At 40.0% G+C, this 21,613-nt stretch overlaps 1 protein-coding gene across 6 annotated transcripts in view; it reads right to left on the reverse strand.

The window, feature by feature from the left end:
• Nucleotides 1-21,613, reverse strand: part of FKBP5 (FKBP prolyl isomerase 5) — a 115,687-nt gene that overhangs the window by 44,072 nt on the left and 50,002 nt on the right. For 4 of the 6 annotated variants that reach the window (XM_032864316.1, XM_032864312.1, XM_032864314.1 and 1 more), the window contains 2 exons: nucleotides 9,419-9,545; nucleotides 5,656-5,800 (listed from right to left, as the gene is read on the reverse strand). In XM_032864316.1, the coding sequence (XP_032720207.1) occupies nucleotides 5,656-5,800; nucleotides 9,419-9,523 (250 nt within the window). In that variant the 5' untranslated portion in view covers nucleotides 9,524-9,545. Of the gene's footprint in view, nucleotides 1-5,655; nucleotides 5,801-9,418; nucleotides 9,549-21,613 lie in introns of all 6 variants that reach the window. The other 2 variants (XM_032864313.1, XM_032864315.1) reach the window with 1 other exon arrangement.

Raw genomic sequence — 21,613 nt, forward strand, 5'->3', positions numbered from 1 at the left:
AGCATGCCTGGATTTACTTCGAAGAACTGAAAGATATATTCATTCATTTCCCAAATTGATCCCTTCCCAATTTTAGTGATAATATACTTGTTGGAGGGAGGGAGGGGGAAAAATCAGAACTTCTACCATGGAAGTATATTGGAAAATGTTGAGTCCTTATTTCAACTTCTTCTAAAATGAGTTATGAACACAGTTCTAGGAATTCAGAACATGTAAGATTTAGTTAAGAAAACCCAATATGCAGAGAGCTTGTGTGGCTCAGTCAGTTAGGTGTCTGCCCTTGGCTCAGGTCATGATCCCTGGGTTCTGGGACTGGGCCCCATGCCGGGCTCTCTGCTCAGCAGTGAGCCTGCTTCTCCCTCTCCCTGACGTTCCCCCTGCTTGTACTCTCTCTCTGTCAAGTAAATAAATAAAATCTTTAAAAAAAAGGAAAAAAGAAAAGAGAGAAAACCCAATGAGGGAAACCATCTCTTCATTCTAATTTGTGTAACATATTCTGAAGTAGTAATAATCGATTGTCTTAGATTGATTCAGTTTTTGTCTTTCCAGACTTCCTGGGGCTAAAAAAGATGGTTAAACATTATTTCGCAAAGTCTGTATGCAGGCAGAGCAAACAGAGTTAGGACCCAAACTGCTGTAGCACAGTTTGTCATTCCACTAGGAAGCCAATAATCCTAACACTGTGACAACAGTAACAAACATGTGAGTGCTTACTATGTGCTAAACAATGGTGTGCAATGTCTTACTTACTCTTCAGTGTATAACAGTATATATTATCATTATCATGACTTTACAAATGAGAGAAGTGAGGCACAGAGTTTAAAAGACGGCACAGGAAGAGCAATAGACACACAGACACCCAACCTGTAGGTAAAGCTCAAATATATGTGGATGTATAAATGTACATATATATGGTATGTGTATTTTTATGGCAATTTTTTACAGACAAGCACTCATAATTCTATTTTTTTTTTATTTTTTAATTTACTTGACAGAGAGACTCTGAGAGAGAGAGAGAGGGAGCATAAGCAGGGGATGTGGGAGAAGGAGAGACAGGCTTCCCACAGAGCAGGAAGCCTGATGTGGGCCTCGATCCCAGGACCTTGGGATCTTGACCTGGGCTGAAGGCAGATGCTTAACAACTGAGCCACCCAGGCACCCCATAATTCTATTTTAAATACTGAAATCACAACAGAATCTCCAAATCAGTGTGACTTTCCACTGAAATATTTCTACTTATTCCCTTGGGAGAGGTGAATTTTAAGGAATCAAGAGAGCTCAATATAGAGTATTTATGCTACTGTCCATTTATGTTATTTTTCTTCATTTTGGTGAAGTAGCTACTGCCGTAACATATAGGTATAAAAGTATAAACTGTCTAACCAGTGTTTCTTGCTTTACAGTAAACTGAACACATTCTGCTACAGAAGATTTACCAGAAGTATATTGCTCTTTTCTCATATTTCTAATTATCATCTAATGGAGGCCTCTAAAGTTTCTGCCATTGTTTTGGTTTTTAGTCTTTTACACAGTTTTTTTTTACACAGTACCTCGCCGTACTCTTTACAGAAGGTCCAAGAATGAAATCATAGCCAGGATTAATCTTCAAGCTTTTCCACGGAGGTCTCCTTTTTATTTTTTTTTAATTTTATTTATTTATTTGGTACAGAGAGAGATCATAAGTAGGCAGAGAGGCAGGCAGAGAGAGAGGGGGAAGCAGGCTCCCTCCAAGCAGAAAGCCCGACGCAGGGCTCGATCCCAGGACCCTGAGATCATGACCTGAGCCGAAGGCAGAGGCCCTAACCCACTGAGCCACCCAGGAGCCCCAGAGGTCTCCTTTTTAGAGGAGGAGGGAAGGTTAGGTGGCTTACTCGCGTTAAAATGACACAGGAAACGGGTGCCTGAATTCAGTGGGTTAAGCCTCTGCCTTCGGTTCATGTCATGATCTCAGGGTCCTGGAATTGAGCCCTGCATTGGGCTCACTGCTCAGCAGGGAGCCTGATTCCCCCTCTCCCTCTGCCTGCCTCTCTGCCTACTTATGATCTTTCTCTCTGTCAAAATTTAAAAAAAAAAAAAAAAAAAAAATGACACAGAAAGAGTGACAACAGGAGCCCTGGCTTCCGAACACCCAGGTGGATGCTCCTCTCCCCATGAAACCACAGTGTCTCTAGAGAGGCGTGCCGCCATAAGTACCAAGTTAACTGGAAGTTGCCTATTTTATCTCAGCTCCAAATTCTAGGAAACATAAAAGACTCATTCATCATAGGGTAATTTATCAAGAAGATGTGGGTAGAGAAGATAGTAGCGTAAGTTCCTAGCAATTTTTTTTTTCGTAGCAATTCTTTTTTTTTTTTTTTAAAGATTTTATTTATTTATTTGTCAGGGACAGAGGGAGAGAGAGCGCGCGAGCACAGGCAGACAGAGGCAGAGGGAGAAGCAGGCTCCCCGTCGAGCAAGGAGCCCGATGTGGGACTTGATCCCAGGACGCTGGGATCATGACCTGAGCCGAAGGCAGCCGCTTAACCAACTGAGCCACCCAGGCGTCCCTTTCTTAGCAATTCTTAAGTCTACTTGCAAAGATAGCTGCTGAGAGAAGGTATGTTATCTTAACTCCATCAACATCTTCAAGACGGAAATTCAAAGGGTAGAGTAAGAATTTGGGGGACAGGGCAGTGGGAAGAAAGATGTCTGATGAGGCCATTTACTCTGAGGTCATCTCAATTAAATACTGATGGCACAGCCATGCCCTGAAAGTTCACATCCCTAAATCAACAAAAAAAGAGACAAATTCTAATTTAACTGTCAATCATTATCTGCTTTATCAAGAAAGGGAATGTGTATTTGATTTTGACTGGTATCATACTGAAACACAAGATTAATCTCACATTCTCACATGACCACTAACTCACTCAAGACCCAAAGGAGAAGGGAGCAGTGGCCTAGCCAATACCAGAGCTTGGAGAGAATACAGTTGAACAGGAAGCAGAAGTCACCATGACCTATGCCTGTGAGTACCAGGGAAGAGAGAGTATGAGAGGGGCAGAAAGAGTTTAACTCCAAGGGTGCTCAGTGGGTTGAGCCTCCACCTTTGGCTGGGGTCGTGATCTCAGAGTCCTGGGATCGGGCACCGCATCGGGCTCTCTGCTTGGGAGGGAGCCTGCTTTCCCCCCGCTCCCACCTGCCTCTCTGCCTGCTTATGATCTCTGTCTGTCAAATAAATGAATAAAATGTTTAAAAAAAAAAAAAAAAAAAGAGTTTAACTCCATAGTTCCTGTTTGCTGTTTCCTTTCTCAGATCCATGCTTAATTAACAATTCATCTAAAATGGTACAATCAGAAGAAGAAGGGCACCTGGGTGGCTCAGTGGGTTAAAGCCTCTGCCTTCAGCTCAGGTCATGATCCCAGGGTCCTGGAATGGAGCCCAGCATCTGGCTCTCTGCTCAGCAGGGAGCCTGCTTCCCTTCCTCTCTCTCTGCCTGCCTCTCTGCCTACTTGTGATCTCTGTCAAATAAATAAATAAAAAATCTTTAAAAAAAGAAGAAAGGGATGATAATCAACACAGAGCCACAGTGGTAGATAGGGGGATTACTCCTTTTCTCTCACACTTAATCTGGAAACCAACTAGAAGTCCGTTATATCTGTAGCAGATAAGAATAAAAAAACATTGGTAATTCAGCCACTAACTTTCAACAAGCCACATGGCCCATAAAGTTCAATTTGATGTATGGGCTACTATTCTCCTTACAAGACTAAACAAACAAACAAACAAACAACCAAAATTAACTGAAGACATTTAAAAGCATTCAAAAATAATTAGTATAAACCACATTTAAGACCCGAAAATAGTGGTTCTCAACATTTTTTCCTCAGGACCCTCTTTAAATCTTGAAAATTGAGGACCTGAAGGAACTTCTAATTATTTATTGATAATTACCACATTGAAATTTAAAGAAAATAATTATTTACCAACTCACTGAAAAATAGTAGTAACCTCATTATATGTTAACACAAGTTATTTTTATGAAAAGTAACTATATTTTTTAAAAAAATTAGTGAGGATGGCATTGTTTTTACAAATTTATAAGTGTAAAATGTGTCTACCTTAATAAAAGACAACCAGATTCTCATACCTACTTTTTTTTTTAAAGATTTTATTTATTTATTTGACAGAGATCACAAGTAGACAGAGAGACAGGCAGAGAGAGAAGAAGGGAAGCAGGCTCCCTGCTGAGCAGAGAGCCCGATGATGAGGGGCTTAATCCCAGGTCCCTGGGATCATGACCTGAGCTGAAGGCAGAGGCTTTAACCCACTGAGATACCCAGGTGCTCCCTCATACCTACTTTTGCATTCAAATGTTGCAATTCTGGTTTAAGTCTACAGAAGAAATCCAAACCCCAAAAGATAAATAGTTGGAAAAGGTAAGAGTACTTTAATAGCCTTTCAAGGTAATTATGAATATAACCATCTGATATGACATCAAAGCTGGACTAGTGGTAGGTTTCGTAACGGTGAGCTGTAGTATGGAATGTGAAAGCATATCAATGAACTTTTCATATCATATTACATTAAAATCCACTGGTCTAGCTTGCACAATGAATGAATGGATCTTTTAGTCAGGCATGATCTTGTAACATCTAGTATTGGGAAAATATTGGTTCACTGAGTTATGCAGATCTTCCAAATGTTAGCACATTTCATTATATAATGTTTTTAAAATCTCATTCATTAAAACCCATTGATCTCATCAGAACTCTTAAGTTTTGGGGCACCTGGATGGCTCAGTGGGTTAAAGCCTCTGCCTTCAGTTCAGGTCATGATCCCAGGGTCCTGGGATTGAGCCCCACATCAGGCTCTCTGCTCAGCAGGGAGCTTGCTTCCTCCTCTCTCTCTCTGCCTGCCTCTCTGCCTACTTGTGATCTCTGTCTATCAAATAAATAAATAAAATCTTTAAAAAAAAAAAAAAAGAACTCTTAAGTTTTGGAAAGCTGCCAAGGTCAGAGTGGCAGATACACATTTCCCAAAACCGTAATTTTTATTTGAAAACTCGATAGTTTTCAATAGGCTTACTTCATTCATTTTTAAGAAAGTATCTTCCAAATACTAAATAATCAAATCTAAATAACAAGTTTGCCCTTTCAAATAAAAATGGTGCTTTCTGAAAAAATGTACTCAAGTTAAGTGCACAAGTGCTTCTCCATGAGATAACCACTACATTTGGGTCTGCAGGAGCGCTCAATGTGTGCTTCCTATCTGTTACAAAGCAGCGAAACAACGTGAAACTCAAGGATTAGGATTTAATAAAATTAGTATTTCTTACACTTCATCAAGCACATTAAGTGAAACTGGCTTCCCTTTTTTTTCTTATTTACACAGTGAATGAGGGCAGCGAGGCATAAATGATTACTGGCAGAGCTTGGTGTTGCGCCTAGACCTGTGCCGGGGCCCTGGCCGCCTCTACCACTGCAGCTTGTGTGTCTTCCATGCAAGTGTCAATACAGCAAAAAGATAAACAACATCTTAGTAGTATTAAGAAAACAATTTTGACATTATGGACCCCCTAAAAATCCACTAGCTCCTAGACAGAATTGACTAGCTCCTCTATGTTATAAATGGCAATAAATCCAAGCAAAACACAACTCAAAAATACCCTCTTACCTTTGCCAAGACTAAAGACAAATGGTTCATTTCTATCATGACTGGAATCAAACTTCTTTCCATTTGACAACTTCCCTTTGTAATGGACATAAACTTTGTCTCCAATCATTGGTGTTTCCTCACTATTCCCCACTCTTTTGACAATCTAGGAAAGACAAACATCAAGAAAAAGGAGCTGATTTCATTATAATTGGAGAATAGAAATGTCACACAATCCATTCCACATTACCCAGGCAGGTTTACAGACAATTATGCCCTTTCTAAAGGCTTCCCTCCCAGTTCTCTCAATAACCCCCGCTATTAGAAAACTGTCCTGTACTACTCTCAATCTTTATTGCTATATTTAATTATTCCCTCAAAATAACATAATAATATAACCAATAGATCCTGCTTCATGCTAAAGTCTCTCAAAACACAGAGCTAGTTCATACACAAATTAAATTAGATCAAAAAGATTAGTGGACTTTCAAAACCATTCAAAAAGAAGTCCAAAGCAAAATTACAACAGTGAGATTTTATTTACTTCCCTCCTTTGCTAAAAACATTACTTTTTGACTAGATTCCACTAGTTTGGTTTAATTTCAAAAAGCTCGATTTCCTGATAGAACAGGTTATACTTCCTCTTTTGTGAGGACTATTTAACGTGTAACAAAAAAACAGTATCACTGCATAGTTTGATACGATACTAAACAACCTGTTTTCTAGTAAAACAAATGCCAAAAAGGCTCCAGGCTGAAAAACAGTTAGCTGTCATAAAATTCAGTGTATTTATTTTGTTCTTGGCAGAGCAGACCACTAATGCAGTTGGTCAGTTCTGGGAAAAGAAAAGAAAATCCAAGCATGTGGTGGTATAATTTATTCCATCAATCACCTATGCTAAATTAATCACTTTTTTAGGTAACAGTGGTTGGTAGCTCATGTCCAAGAAACGTCATTTTAGAGGAAGAGTCTGAATTTTTATATAAAGAATTCAATTATCCACTCCGAAATTCCTTAAGATGTGTCCTCCCAGCCCCACTCTCATATTACCATATAAACACTGTAAATTTATATTCTACAACTTTCTTAGTTCAAAAGTCCAGACATTCTTTAAAGGAAAAGAATCATTACTGCAACTCCACCAAACACCTGTTAGAATGAATCAATGAGTTCAGTCAAGTGGAAGGATACAAAATCAACACACAGAAATCAGTTGTGTTTCTATACACTCCTAGCAAGGAAAGAACTGAAAAAGAAATGAAACAAGCACAGAAATACAAATCGAACCTGCAGGATACCACCTCACCTGTTCGAATGGCTATGATCAAAAAGACAAGAGATAATAAGTGTTGGCAAGGTTGTGAGAAAAGGGAACACTCATTACTGTTGGTGGGAATGTAAACCAGTGTAGCCACTGTGGAAAACAGTGTGCAGATTCCTCAAAAAATTGAAAACAGAACTACCATATAATCCCAGCAATTCCACTTCTGGGTATTTCTTTGAGGAAAAGGAAAACACTAGATCAAAAAGATATATGTACCCCCATGTTCAATGCAGCATTATTCACAACGCCTAAGCTATGTAAACAACCTAAATGTCCACAGATAGATGAATGGATAAAGAAAATGTGGTACATATATACACAGTGGAATGTTAATTCAGTGATAAAAAAGAATAAAATTTTGCCATCTGTGACAACAGGGATGGACCTTGAGAGCATTATGCTAAGTAATAGAGAAAAACAAATTCTGTAGGATCTCACTAATATATATGGAATCTAAAAAAGCTGATCTCACAAAACCAGAGAGTAGAATGTTAGTTGCTAGGGGCTCTGGATTGGAGAAATGGGAAGATGTGAAGAGTTACCTTAAGGAGATACTTTAAGGATACAATCTAGTCTAGATTCATTTTAAAAATGTAAGCTCCACAATGTAATTTTATCCTCCTGAGCTAGTCACTGATTTCCCAGATGTGCCTTGGTCTTTAAAAAAAAAACAAACAAAATAAAACATACACATACTGAAAATGTATATATGTATGCATATATGTATGTATGTATAACATGTATATATGTATATATAATATATATTTATATGTATAATATATATAATATAATCTCCATATATATATGGAGATTACTACAGATGAGTCACTGTGCCAAATGCTTTATATAATCCCAATAACTGTATGAAGTAGAAAGTAGTGTTCCAATATTACAAATGAGGAAATTTCAACACAGAGAGGTTAACTAAATTGCCCTAGGTCACACAGTTAGTAGACCTATTTAATCTTAACCAAAAGCCCCACAGTGAAACCCAAGGCTCTAGACAGGAATAAATGATATGATTTAAAGGGCTTACAATCTCAAAATATTTCTTACAAGCCTAAAAATCTTAGCAGATTTACTCCCTGGAACAAAGCAGGGCTGAAGGCAGACTGGGGACTATGTTCTTTGTACGGGTACACTGAAAAATGAAAGAGAAGGACTTTCATAGAGCAGGGAGATGCTGAGGACAGCCTGCAAAATACCTACTGTCTCCAGAAGTATCCTGGAGTTTGGGAGAAGTGATTCATATAGTTATGGGTTGAGAGGCCCTCTGAAAGACAGCAGGATATAAATCTAGGGCATAAAGTCCCTCATTCTAGAGTTGAAACACTCTGAAATTTACCTTGGCATATAGCAAGCTAACAGTAAAACATGTATATTTAGAAGATCGAGGCACAGAAAAAAAGCTTTCATATAAGCAAGATTAGACAAAACAAACTAAGAAATTCTCATTTGCTGCTGCTGACACAAGGAGATATTAAAACTCAGCTTAGTGGTAATATTAGAGTTCAGCAAGAAAAAAATTATACAAAAGTTGCATGAGTAACAACAGTGTAGGAGAAATAATGACTTAATATGACTAAAATCATTTAATCTCTCTCAGCTCCGATTTACTTACATGGAATACCAATATACACCTTCCATAAATGGAAGGGTCAAGATGTGCTCATTGTCTCACAAAACTATTGTGAGACACAAAAACACACATGTAGAAATGGTTAATTACAGAGTGAAAAATATTCAGTGTGTTTTAACGAGGAAAGCAAATTCAAAAGATATATTCTCCGATGAAACCTCAAAAAATATCTTCACTGCACAAACAATAATCTGTATGTAAAAACAAACCCTTTTGAACTCTGCAAGTCAGCTTTTCATTTTCCTCTAATACGTCTCAAACTGAATTGTCACCAGCTAGCTTTAATACACTTAAATATTACGTTAAAATAATAACCCTTGTGTACACTCTTGAGAACTCGGAGACACAGCCTTTTAGAGTCACACATAACTTGGATCTGGATCCCAGACCTGCCTTTATTTACCCAGCTAGGCCTCAGTTTCACCCTCTATAATCTGGGATTAAAAATAAACCTCGGGTTGGGGCGCCTGGGTGGCTCAGTGGGTTAAAGCCTCTGCCTTCGGCTCAGGTCATGATCCCAGAGTCCTGGGATTGAGCCCCGCATCGGGCTGTCTGCTCAGCAGGGAGCCTGCTTCCCCCTCTCTCTCTGCCTGCCTCTCTGCCTGCTTGTGATCTCTGTCAAATAAATAAATAAAATCTTAAAAAATAAAATAAAATAAACCTCGGGTCATGCAGATGAACTTGACTGCAGTGTTTAACACTTAGTAAACCCCAGTAAACATTAGTCACCTCTACCTCCAGCCAAAAGAAACAAAGGTTTTTATATGTAATCCTTCCAGACAGCAAATTTCCCTGCATGTCATTCATCCTTGTAACCTCACCTTTAATACTCCTCTATCTTTTTTAGAGGTGATATCCTCTCCACGTTCAGCCACAGCTGCTGCTGGGTTTTCTCCATTGTTCTTGGCACCCTCGTCAGTAGTCATGGTCTTTTATAAGTAAGAAAACCTGCTGAGAAGAAACATATTTTAGCTAGGTAAAATATCATTGTTTTAAGCATCTGAAAACCTCCCTAGGAACAGGCCTTCCTCGATTTAAGATTTACATAGAGCCAATAAGGTTAAACATTGAACATGAAAACAAAAACATCTGCCATGAGCATGTACTGATGTCAAGAGGCATGTACATAAAATATCATTCAACTCTTCAATTTCCCGTCCAGCACTGGTGTCAAATTAGAGAGCAGTACAAGTCAGGTTTGGTAGTCATTATATTCCTTAACGTGATTACACACCCACAGGCAGTACTTTCAGAACTTTGAAAATGTCTTTTTTCCTATAGTGATATTCTTGACAGAGAATTAAGAACCCATTAGATGATATGATTTTAAAAATGACAATATACAGGGGTGCCTGGATGGCTCAGTCATTAAACTTCCAACTCTTGATTTCAGCTCAGGTTGTGATCTCATGGGTCCTGGGATGGAGCCCCAAGCTGGGCTCTGCACTCAGATGGAAATCTCCTTGACAATCATCTCCCCCTGCTCCTCCCGCCACCCATGCACACTCACCCTATCGCGTGCCCTCTCTCTAAAATAAATAAATAAACAAACCTTTTTTTGTTTTAAATAGCAAAATGTCATAGTGGTAAACAGAACATGTGTTAGAAGCTGAGGGACCCCAGTCCACGTCTCAGCTCCAGCAGTATCTGTCTGACACGGGCAAACTTAATCTGGCTGAGCCTCAATTTCACATCCGTAAAAGGGAGAGAGTACATTGTTCCTGGAGTTCCTGTGAGGCGTTAATGAGATAATGTATGTGAAGGGATTAGTACAGAATCATAACTTACATAAAAATGTAAGCCTTTGTCATGCTTATTATTGGGTCCCCTTTAGAGATACATTTTTCATCTCCTGCTCAAAATATCTATCTAGAATGAGGTTCTTCTCTGGCATGGCATTCGAGGCCCTTCACAATCTGATCCTAACCAAGCTTTCACAGGTCTAGCTTTCACTGCTTTCTTTTACTTCCTTTCATGCAGTTCATGCTCTAGTCAAACCAGAGCAATTCCTCAGCCATAACAAACCCTCTGCTTTCCCATCTCCATGCTTTGGTCACTCTTTTTCTTCCCCTCCAAATACTGCTCCCTCTGAAATTCTTCCTCCATCATGCCAATCTTGACTCTATGCACGGAAGTTGTCTGCACTTTTCTGTGATTCCTGAACTCTTCCCTCGATGTGCTACCATATATTTCTAAGAAGATACATTTGCTAGATTTGAAAGATTCTTGAGGGGCGCCTGGGTGCCTCAGACAGTTAAGCCTCTGCTTTTGGCTCAGTTCCTGGGATCGAGCCCTGCATTGGGCTCTCTGATCAGCAGGGAGCCTGCTTCTCCCTCTCCCTTTCTACCCCTGCTGCTCGTGCTCTCTCACTCTCCCTTTCCCAATCTCTTCCCTCCCAAAATAAATAAATAAAATCTTGACTAAAAAGAAAAGGTCCTTGAGAGCAAGGGCCATGCTTTGTTCATAGGTAGATCCCCTAGACTGCCTCTACCTTTCAGACTGCTACAACAAAACAAGCAAGGAATTTGGAGCCCCTTACAAGCTGTTTGATGTTGGCTATCTTTAACTTCTCTAAGCCTTTCTTCCCACCTGTGTGATTGGAATAACAACATCTACTTTCACAGAGTGATCTTCTGGATTAAATGGTATGATGTGTATTTTTAGAAGTATACATTCCAATGTTAGCTCTTACTATCAGTCACCCAAATGACAGATACTTTTCATGCAAACCAAACCCACAGGCCAATGAATAGATGCAACAAAACACACCTCACTGGCTACCGCCATGAATGATTCCACACGGCTCCCCTGGTTGAGCGGGGAAAGTCAAGGATTAATCACGCTACAGCTATTCCCTATTAGGCTAATAATAATGGATAAAGCTCCCTAAAGTCAATATATAATAATAACACATGCAGTGTTTTCACTCATTTCCAACTGACCTAAATTTACTTCAGTGTCAACAAAGACAAATCAAATTCTGCTGTGTCCAAAAATCTTCAAAGAGAACACCAAAGACCAGGGGCTAAGCCCCTTTGCTTAATTTTCTAGTACAGTTTATACCAAACACAAAAGATCCAAATGCTTGGCTCGGGATAAGGGAGAGGCCAGAACAAAGCATTCTCAGACAAACAACAACAGAAATTACGTACCCAGCTGTATGTGATGCTAGGCTAGATAATTAAGAAAATTACATGAACAGGGTTGGTTCCCAGCTTCTAGTAACCAGCTGCTTATGACAGACTTCTCTAATGCATGGGGACTTGTAGAAGGCACCTCCAAAACAGAGAGGAAAAGATCTTTTAAATATTTGGGGAGTCATGAATCTTACTCCTGGAAAAATCCATTGACATAAAAAAATGCCTTGACCTTCATAGATAAACTGACATCCATCAATAGACCCCTGGCAAATCTTGAATTAAATCAATGAGAGGGGCTCCTGGGTGGCTCAGTGGATTAAAGCCTCTGCCTTCGGCTCAGGTCATGATCCCAGGGTCCTGGGATCAAGCCCCACATCCGGCTCTCTGCTCGGGAGGGAGCCTGCTCCCCACTCTCTCTGTCTCTGCCTGCCTCTCTGCCTACTTGTGATCTCTCTCTGTCAAATAAATAAAATCTTAAAAAAAAAAAAAATCAATGAGAAAATTAAAATAAACAGGTGGAAGATTATAGGGAACAGGACAGCCATACAGTCTCAAAGCATGAACCTTCAGATTACTAAATAAAGAAAAAGTGCTTTCCAATGATCTGACAGATACCCCTTAGCACAAGCAGTCTGCATCATGACCAAATGGTGCATTACCAAAAAATAAAACACGGCGATCACTGTGCCTCCTGGATGGAATGGGAACTACATTGTGATGTGATGTGATGGAATGGGAACTACACATGTAGTATTCCTACCAAAAGTATTTAATCTGAAACTAATCAAGAAGAAAAGACAAGGGTGCCTGGATGGTTCAGTCCTTAAGTGGCTGCCGTCGGCTCAGGTCATGATCCCAGGGTCCTGGGAGAGAGTTCCACATAAGGCTCCCTGCTCAGCGGGAAGCCTGCCTTCTCCTTCTCCCTCTCCCGCTCCCGCTCCCGCTCCCGCTCCCGCTCCCCCTGCTTTGCGTTCCCTCTCCTCTGTGTCTCTCTCTGCCAAATAAATAAAATCTTAAAAAGAAAAATCAGTTGTGGAATATCATGTAAGACCACTGGACTAGATGCCTCAAAATGTTAACGTTATGAACGTATCCCTCACTCAAAAAAAGATAGGGGGCCTGTCCCAGTTTAAAGGAGATCAAAGAGATACAACAACCATTAGGAGAAGGAAAGGAAAAGTGAATTGGGGCAAATTGGAGGAGGAGATGAACCATGAGAGACTATGGACTCTGAGAAACAATCTGAGGGTTTTAGAGGGGAGGGAGGTGGGGGAATGGTTGAGCCTGGTGGTGGGTATTGCAGAGGGCCCATATTGTACAGAGCACTGGGTGTGGTGCAAAAACAATGAATCTTGGAACACTGCATCAAAAACTAATGATGTGTTTTATGGTGACTAACACACACACACACACACACACACACACACACACGACTAAAAAGATACAACAACCAAATAAGATGTGTGATCTGTGGCTAGAAACTGGATTAGGGGGACGAAAGTGTTATAAAAGCATATTTTGGGGAGAATTAGAAAGACTTAAAAAAATGAGACTGTACATTAGATATTATTACTTTATAATGTTAACTTTCTAGAGTGTGATACAGTATTGTGGTCCTATGTAGAATAATATCCTCATTCTTAGGAGACACATCCTGAATTATTTAGGTGTGAGATGTCATGACGTCTGCTACTTACTTTCATATCATTTAAGAGGGAGAGTGAGAGAGTGTGTGTGTATGCGTGTGCACGCAAGCACAAATACCACAAAAAAACTAAAAGTTCTGAAAAAGCTTGACTACCCCACATCCGAAGGCATTGCCTTTCTTTTTAATTCTTATCAATTGGGGGTACACTACATTTTTAAATGAAAATATTGTCAATCAAAAAACAGCTCAGTCAGTTAAGTGTCTGACTCTTGATCTTAGCTTAGGTCATAATCTCAGGGTCATTAGGCTGTGCTCAGCCAGGAGTTTGCTTGACAATCTCTGCCCTTCCCGCTACCCGCAACACCTCCCCCCGGTCCCGGCCACTCCTACTTGTTCACATCACTCTATCAAATAAATAAATCTTTAAAAAGCCATTTCTTTTGGTTCTAACCTTACCCCTTGGAAACAACAGCTTGCTAAAATTCAATAGAGAACTTAGAAGTTGATTTGTTAACTTTATAAGTCTCATTTGATAAAGGAATTTGGTCTTCACATTTGGTTCTAACACTTAAAGGGATGCAAGTAATTGTAATCTCAGACAATAGTTCCGAGTAGTATGGAGTATATGAAAAGGGGTAGCACGAGTAATTAAAACACAAATATAAAAAACAATGAAACACCTTTCAACTTTCAAAGGCAGATAAATCTGGAACAATAAAGAAATAAACTGAACTCTTCAAGTTTCTCCCATCAATTTCAATTTGTCCTTTGGGGTACAGATTTTTATAAACAAACAAAACAAATTTTTAAAAAACCTTCTTCCTTGACCTAGTCTTATATGAAAAAAGGCAATAAGATGAGACAATTCCTGAAAATCTGCAAGACACACTGAGAAAGTTTCCCTTTTTTCATAAGGGAGGCTTTTCTTCTTTCCCCTACTCTGGGTTTATTCTGGATTTAAAATCACTATGTAGCTATGGATATTAATCTATGATAAAGCTCACTGTTCTGAACTGTCCAAAGGGGGGAAACTCCTACCCAGTACATCAGAGAGGGAACACACAGTTCTGTTATGGACATGCCAGATAAGCAGGCACTCTCCAAAGTGCAAGTCAGCAAACACCTGAGACATAACAGAAAAATGAGAATGCGCTTAAAATTTCACCAACACTGTATTGAAAAATTCAGTTAACATAACTAAATTGTCAGATCCCCCAAATGAGAAATCAATTTTTTTTTGAGAAATCATTTTAAAGCATTATCCATTAGTTCTCCATGTGTATTACTCACTGTGTTGTTCTCTGTTAAAATATAGATAACTTGAATCAGATTATCCTACTAACAGGAGAGTTTTCAGAGAGAAGACAAAAAAAGAATATCAGAACTGGAATCTTTGTTAATGGCAAAGAAAAACAACAATAGCATTCTTTCTAAGTACCGCAGATGCCTGGGCCATAACAGCTTTCAGCCTCTTAAAACTAAAACATAGGGGCGCCTGGGTGGCTCAGTGGGTTGGGCCGCTGCCTTCGGCTCAGGTCATGATCTCGGGGTCCTGGGATGGAGCCCCGCATCGGGCTCTCTGCTCAGCAGGGAGCCTGCTTCCCTTCCTCTCTCTCTGCCTGCCTCTCTGCCTACTTGTGATCTCTCTCTGTCAAATAAATAAATTAAAAAAAAAAAACTAAAACATAAAAGAAAGAAAACACACAAGGAAAAAGATATACCCTAGGACTTGTAACGAAATGCAATAATTTAATTTTGAAAATACCCATGTAAGGATGAACCAGAAAGCCCTCATTGACTTTCAACCCCATGACTCTGTCAAAACATTCAAGCCCATTAACACATGGGAGTGTCAAGAGGAATTATCTCTTTGTAGACAAGATACACATACAAAAAGGATAAATATGCAAGCAGAGGAAACAAGATCACATCCGAGGACAGACTACACATCAATATGAAGCTGCACACTATGTTTAGCCATCTATTTTCCCCAAGTTAACTTCCTTCCTCCACACTAGTATGGGGAATGGGAAGATGATGACTGATATTCCCACACATGGCCATACATTTTTTTCTCCTTCAAAAAAGCAACCTGTGAAAAGATGTACAAATGGCCAATAAACACATGAAAAGATGCTCGACATCATTAGTTTTTAGGGAAATGCAAATAAAAATCACAATGAAATACGTGAGGAGGAAAACTTTCCCCTTCTTCCCTTCCAGGTTCTTTCGCTGGTCTAATATTTAAGTTGGCATAAGATAAACAAGAAAAAAAAAACCCAAATTTTGAACCTATGGGAACCCCAAAGATATGAAGTTCCCAGACACATAAGCAACTGCGTGTTATGAGCCATCCTGAGCGAAGGAGAAGGGAGTAGGGGTGTGGGGCTTCAAAGGGGAGGAAGACAATTCACAGGATGATGGGAGGAACAAATGTTTGGTAAACAAATGTTTGCCCTGCCATGCAGGTAAGTCTTTTTTTATATAAAAAGTTATCTCTGGTATTAGCTCCCATCCTGGTACAGGCCCTCCATGTAAATTCTTTAAGGCAGCGCAGGGAGAGGTATGTATGTATGTATGTATGTATGACTGAATCGATCAATCAACCTACCTCTTCCTCAATCTGTTAGACCTCAATTGCCTTCCGCTCAAAAGAGTCCACATGCCCAAGTGGCATATTTTGGGATCACATGTTATGCTGCCCCTTAGATACTTTCACACCCATCAGAATAGCTATTTTCAAAAATGGAAAATAGCAAATGTCTGGGGAGACTGTAGAGAAACTGGAACCCTCATGCATTGCTGGTGGGAATATAAAATGGCACATCCTTTGTGGTTCATCAGAATGTTCCACACAGAATTACCATTATGATCCAGCTATTCCACTCCTGGACATACACTCAAAATGACTGAAAGCAGAGAGCTGCACAACAATCTCCAGAGCAGCACTCTTCACAACAGCCTGAAGGTGGAAACAATCCAAGTGTCCATAAACAAAATATGGTGCCTGTGCTTATATGTATGATTAAACCATCCAGCCATAAAAATAAAATGCTGACACATGCTACAACATGGATAAACCTTAAAAACATTATGCTAAGTGAAATAAACCAGACACAAAACGGCAAATATTCTAGGACTCTACTTCTAATGAGGTACCCAGAATAGGCAAATTCATAGACACAGGAAAGTAAAATAGAGGTTAGTAGGGGCTGGAGGAAGGGGGCATGGACTGTTGTTTAATGGGTTCAGAGCTTCTGTTTGGGAAGGTGAAAACATTCTGGAGAACAAAAGTGGTAATAATAGCACAACAGTGTGAATGTAGTTACTGTCACTGCACTGTACATTTAATAATGGTAAAAACTGTAAATTTTATGTTATGTATATTTAAGCACAATTGAAAAAAGAAAAAAGAGGGGTCTGGGTGGCTCAGTCGGTTAAGTGTCTGCCTTCAGCTCTGGTCATGATCTTGGAGTCCTGGATGACTTCAGAGTCCTGGGATGGAGGCCCAACGTGGGGCTCCCGGCTAGGTACGGAGCTTGCTTCTCCTTTTCCCTCTGCCCTTCCTCCCCCCGCTCTTTTAAAAAAGAAATAAGTCTGAGGCCAGAGCAAGACAGAAATTAACAGAACAGTCATCCAGACTTAACTTCTCTCTTTAATCCTCTTAACTGAAGATGCCTTGCTCATTTCCAGTGTACATCCTCCGTGTACATCAAAAGTGCTGAGCCCGGCCTCCAGCAGGGACCATGGCATCAACTCTTCAGGGACCTAAGACTCAGATGTCCAGTTAAGAAGACAGGAGAGGAAAAAGAATCCTCAACAGAATTACCACATTATTGCTACAAACTACTGCCTCCTTTATTCCATCTCTTAGATACATCCAATGTTTTGCTACACTTGCTTTTCTCAGGTCAAGTAGTTACTGAAGAAAGCAAAGTTAACAGACCAAATTTATAATTTTTAAAAAGATTTTTATTTTTTATTTAACAGAGAGAACACAAACAGGGGGAGTGGGAGAGGGAGAAGCAGTCTTCCCACTGAGCAGGGAGCCTGATGCGAGGCTTGATCTCAGGACCCTGGGATCATGACCCGAGTCAAAAGCAGATGCTTAATGACTGAGCCACCCAGGTGCCCCCAAATTTATAATTACTCTGTCACTGACTACTTCGATAAATTACTGTTCTCAAGTATTATATTAGTATTAAAACAAAAAAAAAATCTAGAAAATATTAGACCATCCAAATTCCAAAGGTTGAAAGACAGTACTAAATTACCAACTTTCTCCAAGAGGGCCTTGGAATTATAGAAAAATCGATAAAGCTCTGACTGAGCTGGAAAACAAGAAAAGGTGTTACCGAATTAGAAGGCAGAAGGGATCAGATTGAAGGAGAGGACAAAGAAGCACAAACTGGCTTTTAAACAGCAACTGTAAGAAGAGCTCTTCCCAAAGGAGTCTTGGGTGAGCATTTTCAAAAGCAGGAGTGGGCAAGAGAAATTAAGCAGAGAACCACGTCTAGGGAAGAAAGCAGAAGCCATGTTTGGGTCAAGAAGCCATGTTTGGACCAATTAGGTTGGGCAGGTTTCCTTCTCTCCCTAGTGTACAAGGTGGCTCTCATTCTTTATAAAGGGTATAAGGATTTTCTTTATTCCTGGGGTTCAGACTTATCACAGGATATATTGTGGTATTTGACTTCTTTCCTTAATTCCCACAGAAGCCTTGATATCCTGGTCTTTAATTGCTTAAGATGAGTCTTTGGGGATCTCAGGGAAGTTCCTACTATTATTTCATTTCCTTCATTGTCCTCTACTTCAAAGTCTTACTAGACAGACTGTACACATCTCAGTTTTATCCTTCAAATCTCTTAAGCATATTTCTAAACATGGGATAAACATGAGAATCATCTGGGAAGCTTTAAAAAAAAGCCACTGATGCCAGCACCCCACTAGCAGAGAATCTGCATTTAATTGGTCTGGGGTGGGGCCGGGGCCTCAGTGGGGTTTTTTGTTTGAGATTTATTTATTTGTTTGAGAGACAGAGCACACATGAGTGGGAGGGGCAAAAAGGAGAGGGAGAGAATATCAAGCAGACCCCACGCTGAGCATGGAACCTAACTCAGTGCTCTATTTCATGACCCTGAGATCATGACCTGAGCAGAAACCAAGAGCTGGATGACGCTCAACTGACTGAGGCACCCAGGTGCCCTAAGGGCATTAGCATTTTTATTTTATTATTATTTTTATTAACGTATACTGTATTATTTGCCCCAGGAGTACAGGTCTGTGAATCGTCAGGCTTACACACTTCACAGCACTCACCATAGCACATACCCTCCCCAATGTCCATAACCCAACAACCCTCGCCACATCCCCCCTCCCCACAGCAACCCTCAGTTTGTTTTGTGAGTTTAGAGTCTCTTATGGTTTGTCTCCCTCCCAATCCCATCTTGTTTCATTTATTCTTTTCCTACCCCCCAAACCCCCAACCCTGCCTCTCAAATTCCTCATATCAGGGAGATCATATAATTGCCTTTCTCTGATTGACTTATTTCGCTAAGCATAATACCCTCTAGTTTCATCCAAATCATTGCAAATGGCAAGATTTCATTCCTTTTCATGGTTGCATAGTATTCCATTGTATGGAATACTATGCAACACACCACATCATCTTTATCCATTCATCTGTTCATTCCATTGTATATATATATATACACGACATCTTCTTTTATTTATTTATTTATCTATCTATCTATCAGAGAGAGAGAGAGCACAGGCAGACAGAGTGGCAGGCAGAGTCAGAGGGAGAAGCAGGCTCCCCGCCGAGCAAGGAGCCCGATGTGGGACTCAATCCCAGGATGCTGGGATCATGACCTGGGCTGAAGGCAGCTGCTTAATCAACTGAGCCACCCAGGCATCCCATACACCACATCTTCTTTATCCATTCATCTGTTCATGGACATTTAGGTTCCTTCCATAGTTTGTCTATCACGGACATTGTTGCTATAAACATTTGGGTGCACGTGCCCCTTCAGATCACTACATTTGTATCTTTGGGGTAAATACCCAGTAGTGCAATTGCTGGATCACAGGGTAGCTTATTTTCAATTTTTTGAGGAACCTTCCATATTGTTTTCCAGAGTGGCTACACCAGCTTGCATTCCCACCAACAGTGTAGGAGGGTTCTTTTTTCTCCACATCCTCGCCAACATCTGTCATTTCCCAACTTGTTAATTTTAGCCAATCTGACATCTCATTGTGGTTTTGATTTGTATTTCCCTGATGCCAAGTAATGTGGAGCACTTTTTCATGTGTCTGTTGGCCAACTGAATGTCTTCTTTGCAGAAATGTCTGTCCATGTCTTCTGCCCATTTCTTGATTGGATTATTTGTTCTTTGGGTGTTGAGTTTGATAATTCTTTATAGATTATGGATACTAGCCCTTTATCTGATATGTCATTTGCGAATATCTTCTCCCCTTCTGTCAGCTGTCTTTTGGTTGACTGTTTCCTTTGCTGTGCAAAAGCTTTTGATCTTGATGAAGTCCCAATAGTTCCTTTTTGCCTTTGCTTCCCTTGCCTTTGGCAATGTTCCTAGAAAGAAGTTACTGCAGCTGAGGTCGAAGAGGTTGATGCCTGTGTTCTCCTCAAGGTATTTGATGGATTCCTGTCTCACACTGAGCTCTTTTGGCCAATTTGGATCCATTTTTGTGTGTGGTGTAAAGAAATAGTCCAGTTTCATTCTTCTGCATGTGGCTGTCCAATTTTCCCAACACCACTTGTTGAAGAGACTGTCTTTTTTCCATTGAACTCTTTCAACTTGGTTAGATTTTAGTTCTTTTCTTTCTCTAGAAAGGCATTTTGTTTCTCCAGAAAGGGTTTCTCTAATATCTTCCATGCCTTTTTCGAGCCCAGCTAGCATCCTGAGAATTGTCATTCCAAACTCTAGTTCTGAATGTCTGTACTGGTTAGGTTCCTAGCTATTGGTACTGCCTCTAGTTCTTTTTTTTATGGTGAGTTTTTCCGCTTTGTCATTTTATCCAGATAATATATGAACGAGAGACTAAAATACGAAAAGGGTGGCAAAGACCCCAGAAAAATGTACGCTAACCAAATCAGAAGAGATCCAAAACCAGGGGGAGAAGAAAAGGGGAGAAAGGGGGGAAAAAATGTATGTATGTATGTGTGCGTGTGTTTGTGTGTGTGTGTGTGTGTGTATAAATAAAACAGAGCTACCCACTTGAACTTGGGTGTATTTTGGTCTCTTAGAAGAAACAACTTCCCAGAAAGGGGAACCCTCCTACACTGTTGGTGGGAATGCAAGCTGGTGCAACCACTCTGGAAAACAGCATTGAGGTTCCTCAGAAAGTTGAAAATAGAGCTACCCTATGACCCAGCAATTGCACTACTGGGTATTTATCCTAAAGATAAAGACAAATGTAAAGATAAAGACAAATGTAGTGATCTGAAGGGGCACATGCACCCAAATGTTTATAGCAGCAATGTCCACAATAGCCAAACTATGGGAAGAACCTAGATGTCCATGAACAGATGAATGGATAGAGAAGATGTGGTATGTATGTATGTATGTGTGTATACAGATATAGATAGATCTAAGATAGATCTATCTGTACACACACACACACACACACACACACACACACACAATGGAATACCATGCAGCCATGAAAAGGAATGAAATCTTGCCATTTGAGACAACGTGGATGGAACTAGAGGGTATTATGCTTAGCGAAATAAGTCAATCAGAGAAAGACAATTATCATATGATCTCCCTCATAAGAGGAAGTGGAGAGGCAATGTGGGGGATTGGGGGGTAGGAAAAGAATAAATGAAACAAGATGGGATTGGGAGGGAGACAAACCATAAGAGACTCTTAATCTCACAAAACAAACTGAGGGTTGCTGGGGGGAGGGGGGTTGAGAGAGGGGGGTGGGGTTATGGACATTGGGGAGGGTATGTGCTATGGTGAGTGCTGTGAAGTGTGTGCACCTGGCAATTCACAGACCTGTACCCCCGGGGCTAATAATACATTACATGTTAATAAAAAAAATTAGAAATTATAAAAAGAAAAAAAGAAACAACCTCCCAAAATTTTAAAGAAAGAAAATATATATATATACACACATACACCTATATATATATATAAAAATAAGGGTAAACATGATGAAGGGATGGAATATGACTGTCAAGATGAAAATTTTTTTTAAATTCTAAA

This window comes from Lontra canadensis, unplaced genomic scaffold (genome assembly GCF_010015895.1).
Source record: "Lontra canadensis isolate GAN:19392208 unplaced genomic scaffold, GSC_riverotter_1.0 scaffold27, whole genome shotgun sequence".
Lineage (NCBI taxonomy): Eukaryota > Metazoa > Chordata > Mammalia > Carnivora > Mustelidae > Lontra > Lontra canadensis.